The 12,337-nt window shown below is 48.8% G+C and overlaps 1 protein-coding gene across 1 annotated transcript in view; it reads right to left on the reverse strand.

Annotated features, from left to right (window-relative positions):
- The window catches only part of LOC140411046 (monocarboxylate transporter 10-like), a 275,234-nt gene that overhangs the window by 81,951 nt on the left and 180,946 nt on the right, over positions 1-12,337 (reverse strand). The window contains exon 3 of the mRNA XM_072500033.1: positions 10,239-10,665. Within this exon, the coding sequence (XP_072356134.1) occupies positions 10,239-10,665 (427 nt within the window). The remainder of the gene's footprint in view (positions 1-10,238; positions 10,666-12,337) is intronic.

Here is a 12,337-nt window from a genome sequence, read left to right on the forward strand (position 1 = left end):
AATGTGGCAACTAGGAGATTTTCACAGGAACTTCACTGCAGTGTTAAGGTAAACCTATTTGTTATTACAGAATCGTAGAATCCTTACAGTGCTGGAGAAGCCCATTCGGCCCATCGAGTCTGCACTGATCCTTCGAAAGAGCACCCAGCCTAGGCCTAATCTCCCGCCCTATCCCCGTAACCCCACCCAACCTTTTGGACACAGGGGCAATTTATCATGGCCAATCCACCTAACCTGCACATCTTAGGACTGTGGGTGGAAACCATAGCTCCCGGAAGAAACCCATGCAGACAGGGGGAGAATGTGGAAACTCTACACGGACAGTCACCCGAGGCCGGAATCGAACCCGGGTCCCTGGCGTTGTGAGCTAGCGGAGCTAACCACTGTGCCGCCCGTTAAATAAGATCGCAACCTCTCTTGATTTGGAATCGAATCCCGAATTAAACGCCTTCCACCCACCCCTTTCGCAACCTCACCTGGTCTTTTACCTGCTGGTGTACCTCCTGAAGAAACACTACCTCCGCCTTCAAACTTCTGAAATGCGCAAACACCCTAGGTCGCTTTACCGGCCCATTCAACCCCTGCACACGTTCCATGTCACTATCCTCACTTGGGGGTTGACTCCCAACATTTGAAGCTGCCACCCCAACCCATCACAAAACTATCTCTGCCCCGATTTCCCTTTCTTGCTCAATTCCACCCCTCCCCTCTGCCCTGCCTTCGCCCAATAAACTACCTGCAGCCCCTACCCTCACCGGCACCTCCCCCCCCCCCCCCCCCCCCACCCCCTCATCCCCTCCCCCACCTCCCGCCAACAATCAACCTCACCACACCTCACTGCACACCCCTCCCCCCTCTGGCTACCTGCCACAGCCCCCACCCCCTCATTGCTTCTGTCTACCGTATGGAGGTTGAAGGTAAACATGTTAGATTGTACAGGGGAATGAAAATGGGTGTGCTTAGCGGGAGCTCACCTTCTATCAGCTGATCAAACCGTGACCAATCTGTGGAGTGGCAGAAAACAAGGGCCACAAGCAAGGTCCCGTCAGCCAATCGGCATCATTACTCAGTGGGCGTTCAAATTAACTGCTCAAGTCGAGATGCTCAAACTGAGGAATCGATTTTCGACAGATGTGTTTCCTTTCCCTGCGATTTCAATTCAAATGAATGAAATACTGCACTGGCATGGTTGGATATGCAATCAAACTCAACTATGAATGATCCAGCTCCACAATTGCAAGAGGGTAGAACGCATGATTGCATATTGGCCAATCACACTTCGCTACTTTAAAGCCCCGATGACTGTTTATTACAACTGCACAAGCCGGTTTCATTTATTCATAAGCTAGACCAAAATGCAAAGCTTTTGAGAATTTCCCAACATGTATTTCTTTGTTGCAACTGCAGCCAATGTGTTGAATCAGCAGCAGCATATACTATTTCTAGCGTGCAAGTTTTCTTGGCGTTGGAAGTAGGTTGACGTGATTGGGGAAGCAATGATAAATCAAGTGTTAGCAACAGATGTGGAGAGTGCCTCGGTGACTGCCCCATTTGGGTTGAGGAGAAGGGGGTTGGGGTGTTGTTTTTGGCTCTCCTGTCCTTCCAGGCCGTTGGGAGATTTTAAGGTGGTGCGAGCATTTGCATTCGGGTCGGATTCTGGGCGGCATCTTATTTGCACTCGCGCAGCGGTTGTGCTGAAATTGGCAGACCGCCCACCATGTTTAAATAGTTCATCAAGGGTAAATTAGACGCACTAACAAGCCTATTGACCTGACAATAAAAGCAAAATACCGGGGATGCTGAGATCTGAAATGGAAAAACTAAGCAGGTCTGGCAGCATCTATGGAGAGAGAAAATCGAGTTAATGCTTCAGGCCGACAGGACTCTTCTTTAGAGCGGAAAAGAGGGAGAAATCTGATGGATTCTGTACTGTGTACGAACGAGGGGGGTAGAGCAGCTGAACAAGAGGGCAAGGTCGATGATGGGCGGGAGCTGGGTGAGTTTGCAACAAAGATGTGTAGGTCACAAGACATGCGCCTCCTTCCCCCTCCCTACCCTGTCGTTTTGCCTTCTAATATTTTGGATTGATGGTGTGCTCATTACCCCATACCTCTGCAGATCAAGAAAAGCCTCTGGTTTACAGGTACCAGACTACAAGTGGACAATAGGGCAGGGTGAGCGGGAAGAAAGTGCCTGTGGGTAGGAACAGTAAGAAGTCTTACAACACCAGGTTAAAGTCCAACAGGTTTGTTTCGATGTCACTAGCTTTCGGAGCGCTGCTCCTTCCTCAGGTGAATGAAGAGGTATGTTCCAGAAACACATATATAGACAAATTCAAAGATGCCAGACAATGCTCGGAATGTGACCATTAGCAGGTGATTAAATCTTTACAGATCCAGAGATGGGGTAACCCCAGGTTAAAGAGGTGTGAATTGTATCAAGCCAGGACAGTTGGTAGGATTTTGCACAGCGAAAAACCGCACCGACCTCCTCAGAAGACAAACATGGGACACAACCGACAGAATACCCTTCGTCTTCCAGTACTTCCCCGGAGCGGAGAAACTACGTCACCTTCTTCACAGCCTTCAACACATCATTGATGACGTGGAACATCTTGCCAAGGTCATCCCCACACCCCACTACTTGCCTTCAAACAACCGCGCAACCTCAAACAAACCATTGTTTGCAGCAAACTACCCAGTCTTCAGAACAGTGACCACGACACCACACAACCCTGCCATGGCAATCTCTGCAAGACGTGCCAGATCATCGACATGGATACCATTATTACACGTGAGAACACCACCCACCAGGTACGCGGTACATTCTCGTGCGACTCGGCCAACGTTGTCTACCTCATACGCTATAGGAAAGGATGTCCCGAAGCGTGGTACATTGGCGAGACCATGCAGACGCTGCGACAACGAATGAACGGACATTGCGCAACAATCACCAGGCAGGAATGTTCCCTTCCAGTCGGGGAACACTTCAGCAGTCAAGGGCATTCAGCCTCTGATCTCCGGGTAAGCGTTCTCCAAGGCGGCCTTCAGGACCCGCGACAACGCAGAATCGCCGAGCAGAAACTTATAGCCAAGTTCCGCACACATGAGTGCAGCCTCAACCGGGACCTGGGATTCATGTCGCATTACATTCATCCCCCACCATCTGGCCTGCAAAATCCTACCAACTGTCCTGGCTTGACACAATTCACACCTCTTTAACCTGGGGTTACCCCATCTCTGGATCTGTAAAGATTTAATCACCTGCTAATGCTCGCATTCCAAGCATCGTTTGGCATCTTTGAATTTGTCTATATATGTGTTTCTGGAACATACCTCTTCATTCACCTGAGGAAGGAGCAGCGCTCCGAAAGCTAGTGACATCGAAACAAACCTGTTGGACTTTAACCTGGTGTTGTAAGACTTCTTACTGTGCTCACCCCAGTCCAACGCCGGCATCTCCACATTGTGGGTAGGAAAGTATGGTTGGAGGAGAGGAGCTTTTAAAAGGAAGGAGAGGGTCAATGGCCATAGAAGGAGCGACCCAACGGTTCAGTGGCTGCTCTTGAAACAGAGAGAACTGTCAGCCCAGGCCAAGTACTGTATGTTCCTCCAGGCATTCACAAAGTACTGAGTGTGATCGACTGTACCCGTGGGAATTAAAGACGAGGGCTACCATAAGTCATTCTGATGGTTGTGCCAAACAGAAGTGTACTTATTCGCAAAGCATACATGCATCAGAAATAGCCCTGATGTGATCCTCCTCGTCCCTACAAGGGCTGTGGGAGAGGGGATAAAAACTGACACGAGTTTCTTTCTTTCCAAAACTCCACATACGGTTTTACATCAGCTTCTACATTTAACAAATTGATTTAACCCATTTTTACAAAAATTGGATTGCTGCTTTGTTTGTATCCCTGATATGTTGCAACAATAAAGGATGTGTAAATTCCTCAACTCCCAAGCTGTGAAACCCCCGTTAGCGTAACACGCTAGCACAGTGGTTAGCACAGTTGCTTCGCAGCTCCAGGGTCCCAGGTTCAATTCCCGCCTTGGGTCACTGTCTGTGCGGTGTCTGCATGTTCTCCCCGTGTGTGCGTGGGTTTCCTCCGGGTGCTCCGGTTTCCTCCCACTGTCCAAAGATGTGCGGGTTAGGTGAATGGGCCATGTTAAATTGCCCTTAGTGTCCAAAAAATGTTAAGTGGGAGTTACTGGGTTACGGGGATAGGGTAGATATGTGGGCTTCAGTAGGGTGCTCTTTGTAAGGGCCAGTGCAGACTCGATGGGCCGAATGGCCTCCTTCTGCACTGTAAATTCGATGATGATCTATGAACCAGCAGATCAAAGATGATAACTGCAAGTAAACAGCAGGTCTTCCAAGTGCATGCTTAAAAGGTTTCGTCTTGGCAGCACACACCCAAGTATTATTTTTGTCCTAAGGTCATCAATCGGAAAATTAACTCTGCTTCTCTCTCATGGGAGGCTCGGTGGCGCAGTGGTTAGCACTGCTGCCTCATGGCACCGAGGACCCGGGTTCGATCCCGTCCCCGGGTGACTGTCCGTGTGGAGTTTGCACATTCTCCCCGTGTTTGCGTGGGTCTCACCCCCACAACCCAAAGATGTTCAGGGAAGGTGGATTGGCCACGCTAAATTGCCCCTTAATTGGAAAATAGAATTGAGTACTTCAAATTTAAAAAAAAAAAAACTCTGTCTGTTTCTCTCTCCACAGATGCGGTCCCTGACCTGCTGAGCATTTTCGAATTTAATTTCGCAGCCCTACCAGTATCAGGCACCGAGCGTGGAACGGGATCCACATACGGTCTCTGCCAAGTTCAGTCTCCAGGCTGAGGGCAGAGCCCCCAAGCTTGCCCTTTCAAATGCGTATACAGCAGTAATCATCTGGTGCCTGCCAAGAAAACTAGAAGGAATTCTAGGAACATTTTCACCCAAGTACGCAGACAGCTGTGTTAAAGGGCAACAGCATCAATTGTGCGCAAGCCAGTGCTGAAACCTGTCGTTAATAAACAGCAAGGATGGGAAGTGGGGCAGTGGAAATGACGACTGAAACAGGTTTTCAGTTTAAAAAGTTGAAACTGAGACTTCGCTTTGACAAGCAGCCAAATGCACGCGGGAACTCAGTCACGAGCAATATTAGATGAACTCTGACATTATTTTGTGTGCTGATCAGGAAAAACATCTAAAATGTGGTTAAAGTTCCAAAGAAGCTGCTTTGCACAATCAACGAGGAGGATGTAAAGTTATTCCTGATCAGTCAGACAGAGAAAGAGGAGCAAATATGTTTAACTGCGAAATATTCAGTAGCAAAAGGTAAAGAGGATGCAGAATTCTTTAAAACATATTCCGAGGCATCTTTTGTCGATTTCTGAAAGTTCAGCAAGCGAAGGGGCAGTTCCGGACTCCGTTTTAGGAAAGGAGTCTGGGCAAGGGGGCAGTGGTCTCAGTGGGAGAGCATTTTAGTGGTAGCGATCATAATTCAGTCAGGTTTGGAATAATTACAGAAACAGATATTGATAGACCTAGAATAAAAGTTTTAAACAAGGGAAGAGCTAGTTTTTCTTTAAATCAATTTAAGGACCCAATTCTTTTTTTCAATGGTGGGGCAATCCACCTATGCTGTTCATCTTTGGATTGTGGGGGTGAGACCCACGCTGATTGAGGGGGGGGGGAGAGGGGGAGAGAATGGGTTAACACTGCTGCCTCACAGCACCGAGGACCCAGGTTCGATCCCGGCCCCGGATCACTGTCCGTGTGGAGTTTGCACATTCTCCACGTCTCTGTGTGGGTCTCACCCCGGAACCCAATAGATGTGCAGGGTGGGTGAATTGGCCACGCTAAATTGTCCCTTAATTGGAAAAAAAAATAATTGGGTACCCTAAATTTTATTTAAAACATGATAAGGAAGAAAGTGCAAACTCCACATGGCCAGTGACCCGGGGCAGGGATCGAACCTGGGTCCTCGGCGCCGTGAGGCAGCAGTGCTAACCACTGCGCCACTGTGCCGCCCATCAGTTTGACTAAGCTGAAATGAGATTGGTCAATTGACTGGAAATGACCACTTGTTTGCAGTGGCAGGCACTCAATCAGAAGTGAAAAGGGCTTCGGCACAAATATTTTCCCGCAATGAAAAAGGATGGGACACTCGAATCTAGACCCTTGCGCTCTCCCCGGATGTCAAGGGCCAAACAAGGTAGGTTAAGGGACAAAGGGTTTATTTCGGATGCCGAGAGCTCAGTTCTACAAAAACCTAGAGGAGAACAGAAATATTAGCCGGTATCATCAAGGAAAGATGTTTAATTCTGATCAGATGCTGACAGATCTGCTGTGACTACTAATCGCTTGTTTTTATTTAAAATTTTCAACATTTACCCCTTCAGCTCCGGGTCTTATTCTGGCACTAAGTCACTGTGATGCCTGTGCACTCAGCCACAAAATTATTCAGCAAGCACCAATCTTTTCACTGCTCCACTATCCGGAGTTCCTAGTCATACACAGAGAAAAACACAACTAACAGCTCATGACAGGCCAATAACACCAGGAAAGCAGTATATGGTCATCGCTGGAAGTGTCTGGGTTTGCATTACGGCTCAAAATATCAGTCTGGTACCAGTTACGGTTGAACAGGTTTGACCAACCCATTTCAGTCTGCCCCGGGCCCAGGAAAACTCCCCAACAACCCCCCTGCCAGCCAGTCACTTACAATCCAATGGGCGGCACGGTAGCACAGTGGTTAGCACTGTTGGTTCACAGCTCCAGAGTCCCAGGTTCGATTCCCGGCTTGGGTCACTGTCTGTGCGGAGTCTGCATGTTCTCTCCCTGTCTGCGTGGGTTTCCTCCGGATGCGCCGGTTTCCTCCCACAAATCCCCAAAGACGTTGGGGGTGATTCTACTATATGGAGCCCAAGTGTTCGTGCCGTCGTGAACGCCGTCACGTTTCACGACGGCACGAACCGGGCCCGGGTACGACCGACGCTGGAGCGGTTCTCGCCGCTCCAGCCTCCTTTCACGGCGCCAAAAGGGCACCGTGCCAACCCGCGCATGCGCGGAGGACTTCTTTAGCGCGCCGGCCCCGACTCAACATGGTGTCGGTGTTCAGGGACTGGCCGCGCGAGGAAGTAGGCCCGGAGGGAGGGGAGAGGCCGGCCCGCCGATCGGTGGGCCCCGATCGCGGGCCAGACCCCATCGGAGGCCCCCTCCCGGTGAAGGAGCCCCCCACCACCACAGGCCGCCCGCTGACCGTTCGCGCAGAGTTCCCGCCGCAGCAACCAGGGGTTAATGGCGCTGGCGGGACTCTTTCGGTTCCGCACGGCTGCTCGGCCCATCCGGGCCGGAGAATCGGCAGCCCCGCCGATTCCAGCGGCCTGCGGCCGGCGCTGCGCCAACGCAAATGGCGCGATTCTCTGCACCTCGGAGAATCGCGCGCCGGCGTCGGGGCGTCGTGGCGCGGTTGCGGCGATTCTCCGGCCCGGGGCTCCGAGAATCGCCCCCGTGCTGTTCGGTAATTTGGACATTCGGATAAGCTGGCACGGCGGGCTGATTTAGGCGGAATTCACGGTAGCGAGGGATAGGTTTAGGTATTTGGGGATTCAGGTAGCGAGGGAATGGACGGGGCTCTGTAAGTGGAACTTAACAAAGCTGGTGGAGGAGGCTAAGGAGAATCTTAAGAGGTGGGATACACTGCGCTTAACGCTGGCAGGGCGGGTCCAAGTGTGAAAATGAATATTCTGCCGAGGTACTTATTTATCTTTGAAGCTCTCCCGATCTGTATACCAAAGGCGTTTTTTCAGAAAGTGGACACGATCATTTCTGACTTTGTATGGGCGACGTCAGTGCCGAGAGTGGGGAGGACCCTGCTACAGAGGCAGAGGCAGCAGGGGAGGGTTGGCGTTGCCGAACGTGCTTCATTATTATTGGGCGGTGAATGTGGACAAGGTGCGGCGGTGGTGGGAAGGAGAAGGGGTAGAATGGGTAAGGATGGAGGAGGAATCTTGTAAGGGGTCTCGTTTGAGGGTTATGTTGACGGCAGCATTGCCAATGGCTCCAAGAAGGTACTCAGGGAACCCATGGTGCAGTCCACAGTGAAGATATGGAATCAGCTGAGGAGGCATTTTAGGGTGGAAGGGATGTCGGTGCTAACGCCGCTGTGCGAGAATCATGGGTTTGAGCCGGGGGGGGATGGATGATGTCTACAGGAAGTGGAGGGAAGTGGGGCTGGTCAAGGTGAGGGATTTGTATTTGGAGGAAGGGTTCGCCAGTCTGGAGGAGCTAAGGGAGAGGGTAGAGCTGCCGAGGGGCCGTGAGTTCAGGTATCTATCTGCAGGTTAGGGACTTTGCACGAAAGGTCTGGAAGGGGTTCCCTAGATTTCCGGGATACACCCTGCTGGAGTGACAGCTGTTTCCGGATGTGGAAGGGGAGGGAAGAATTGGGGATATATATAAGTGGCTGGGGGAGCAGGGTGGCGAGCGGGTGGTGAAGATCAAAGAGAAATGGGAAGCGGAGTTGGGAGAGGAGATCAATTGGGGAGTATGGAGTGAGGCACTGCGAAGGGTAAACGGGACCTCCTCTTGTGCAAGGATGAGCCTGATACAGTTCAAGGTGGTCCACGGGGTGCATATGACTCGGGTGAGAATGAGTGGGTTCTTTCAGGGGGTAGCAGATGAGTGTGAGAGGTGTGGGCGGGGGCCAGCGAATCACACGCACATGTTTTGGGGTTGGGAAAAATTGGGAAGATTCTGCACAGGAGTGTTCGCGGTCTTAGCCAGGATGGTGGAGGAGGAGGTGGACCCGGATACTTTGGTGGCGATATTTGGGATCTCAGGGAAGCCGGAGCACATGGAGAGGAGGAAGGCCGATGTCATGGTCTTTGCCTCTCTGATTGCATGGCGACGAATGTTGCTGGAGTGGCGGTCGGCATCGCCACCGGGAGTAGCAGCTTGGTTGAGTGACCTGTACGATTTCCTGCGATTAGAGAAGATAAGGGGCTCTTCAGGGGGGTTTGAGGAAAGGTGGGGGATGTTTGTGACCGTGTTTGAGGGGCTGTTCATCACAGGGGAGGGGGGGGGTGAAAAAGGGGGAAAATCTGTACAGACTGTATAGTTGATTGTAGGGAAGCATGTTTCCCGGGGTATAACCTGCTTTGATACATGTTTGTAATAAAATGCATTAAAAACATTTTTTGGGACATTCTGAATTCTCCTGCTGTGTACCCGAACCGGCGCCGGAATGTGGCGACTAGGGGCTTTTCACAGTAACTTCACTGCAGTGTCAATGTAAACCTACTTGTGACAATAAAGATTATTATTATTATTAATAATTTTAAACCCCCAAAGGTTTTGCCTTTGGTCCTCAGATGGTCACAATACTTCTTTTCAGCTTCTCCTTTTCTCATCTCTCCCTTAGATGCCCGAATCCCCAGGAATATTGTTAACATCTCCAATTACTGCCCTCTGGTACCTGTTCACTAGATAAACATGCGAAGGAACCAGATGGTAGAGAGAGTCCAACACCTTTCTGTGATACGGTCAGGCTAAGTGCCCATGCGGTTGGGCCTGGTTGCAGTGGGAAGAGAGATAAATTATACTTCACCGGGTTTTTACTATGAGGGGCCTTTTATTTTTGTTTTGCATAAATATCTTCACTAAACTTGCGTCTCCCTAAATATCTTGTCTGGATGTAGAAGCGTTCCTGCCCTTTGAAATCTTGACAGACAGCGTGGAGGCTGTGACCTGAAGGGGTTCCTCCCAAGCCTGGTTCCCTCTCTTTAGCTTAGATAGCCGTGTGCAAACTAGTCACCTTATCAAAATAAACATTCTGCTTTTCTACGCTTTCTACTGGTGAGGCGAGGAAATCGCCAAGCCGCATGGTTTTAAAAAAATACTATTTGGTCCAACTATCTATCCAAGCATTTGTTCCCGGTCCAGCAATGCTTCAAATTTTAATTTTCCTCCTTGTATTCCATAATCTTTGATTTTCTTCACGCTATAATTGGCAGCCGTGCCTTTAATTGCCTAGGTCCCACGGTGTGGACTTCTCCCCCCTCCAAACCTTTTCACCTCTCCTCTCCTCTCAAGACACATCTCAGAACCTGTCTCTCAGACCAAACCTGTTTCCATGTCAAGCTATCTTCATCCATGTCAAATTGCGATTGCTAACACTCCTGTCAAATGTTAATGCAGATATTAAAAAAGTGCATGTTATTCTTTGGTGCTGTAAGTACTTACAAGATGAACATAAGGCACAAAGTATCCAAAGAGTGCGGTTGGGATTCCAAAAGCCCAGATTCGATATCCTAGGAATTTCCATATCTTTATATTGAAAATTTTTTTTAGGTTCAGTTTTCGTCGTGAGGAGTTACAGTGGCTGTTCTCTGGGATGAGAGGTTTATAAGTAAATCCAGCCAGAAACAGCACAAACATGAAGGCACTGAGGACACGCAGTGTATGGCTGAGTCCAATCTTTGGCAGCAACTTTGTCAAGAGCAAGGGTAAGACTATGGTGAAGACACTGCTGCCCGCTGTGACGATACCGTTCACCAGGCCCAAGCGCCGTTTGAAATAATGTCCCAGAATCACGAGAGATGGTTGATAGGCAAATGAAGAACCACAACCGAATACAATTCCATATGTAAAATACATGGGCTCGAGAGACCTGCATTTGACACAAAGTGAAATGGGGCGGCGGGGGGGGAAAGAAACATCAGTCGTAAGTTTGAAGTTGCAAGCAAAACTACACAGTATACAATGCACTATATTCTATGGCTTATACCATGGCATTTATACAACTTTACAAATCAGAGAAAATATATCAGGACGTATGCATGTGCAGCTTTTGCTCAAAAAACAGACTCCAATACATCATATGATCAGCCGGGCACAAAAACATTGTTAAAACTCAGACATTCCAAAACAAATCTCAATTACTTTTGAGAGATCTTGCACCAATTCTAACTCTTGCTCCCTTCTCATCTTGGTTGAAGAAATATGTTTCCTACAGCTAAGAGACAGAGCCTGGTGCAGCAGCATTAATATATGCTGTGATTTATTGACTACCCTTATGTACAACTGTCCTTGTGCATGCCTCATAAGCTTCTGTCAGTAACTGGATGTCACCTGACTGATCTCTGCCGCCACCTGCTGGTGGGAGGTCATGTTGCTGAGTACATGTAATATTATCTACAGGCATATCACCACATCATCTTCCTCAGGAGATGTTTATGTACAAACATGCTTAATATCTTTACTTTACACATTTGATATATGCATAAACAATATAAGTAAATTTAACTAGTATGGTGGGAACCAAAATGTTAGCTTAGAAGGTGTAATAGCTGAAGGGGAAAGAGGGAACCAAAATAAGAGAACAACATCACCCTCAGGCAGAGCAAACACGGTGACAAGTGTGAGAAGTGTGTCAATGCAGGATGGAGGGTGTTGAACCAAAATGCACGCAGTATACGGAACAAGGTAAATGAGCTTGTTACGCACATTGAAATTGGCCGGTACGATGTTGTGGGCATCACAGAGACGTGGCTGCAAGGGGATCAGGACTAGGATATAAATATCCAAGGATATGTGTCCTATCGAAAGGACAGGCAGATGGGCAAAGGGGGCGTGGGTTGCATTGTTAGTAAGGAATGAAGTTAATCAGTACCAAGGAGCGATATAGGATCAGAAGGCATAGAATCTCTGTGGGTAGAGTTGAGGGATCGCAAAGGTAAAAAGAACCTGATGGGAGTTATGTACAAGACCCCGAGCAATAGTCAGGATGTGAGGCAGAAAATAAATCAGGAGATAGAAAAAGCATGTAAAAAAAGCAATATTACAATAATCATGGGGGATTTCAATATGCAGGTGGACTGGGAGAATCAGGTTGGTAGTGAATAAAAAATGAAATGAAAATCGCTTATTGGCACGAGTAGGCTTCAATGAAGTTACTGTGAAAAGCCCCTAGTCACCACATTCCGGCGCCTGTTCGGGGAGTCTGGTACGGGAATCAAACCGTGCTGCTGGCCTGCCTTGGTCTGCTATAAAAGCCAGCGATTTAGCCCAGTGTGCTAAACCAGCCCCTGGATCCCAAGAAAAGGAATTTGTGGAATGTCTAAGCATCTTGTGACAGAGCCTACTAGGGAATAGGCAATTCTGGATTTGGTGATGTGTAATGAGGCAGACTTGATTAGGGAACTTAACGTGAAGGAACCCTTAATGTGAAGGAGCAGTGACCACAATGTGATAGAATTTACCCTGCAGTTTGAGAGGGAGAACCTGCAATCAGATGTAACAGTATTACAAATGTGTAAAGGTAACTACAAAGACATGAGGGA

Source organism: Scyliorhinus torazame, chromosome 4 (genome assembly GCF_047496885.1).
Source record: "Scyliorhinus torazame isolate Kashiwa2021f chromosome 4, sScyTor2.1, whole genome shotgun sequence".
NCBI classification, from domain to species: domain Eukaryota; kingdom Metazoa; phylum Chordata; class Chondrichthyes; order Carcharhiniformes; family Scyliorhinidae; genus Scyliorhinus; species Scyliorhinus torazame.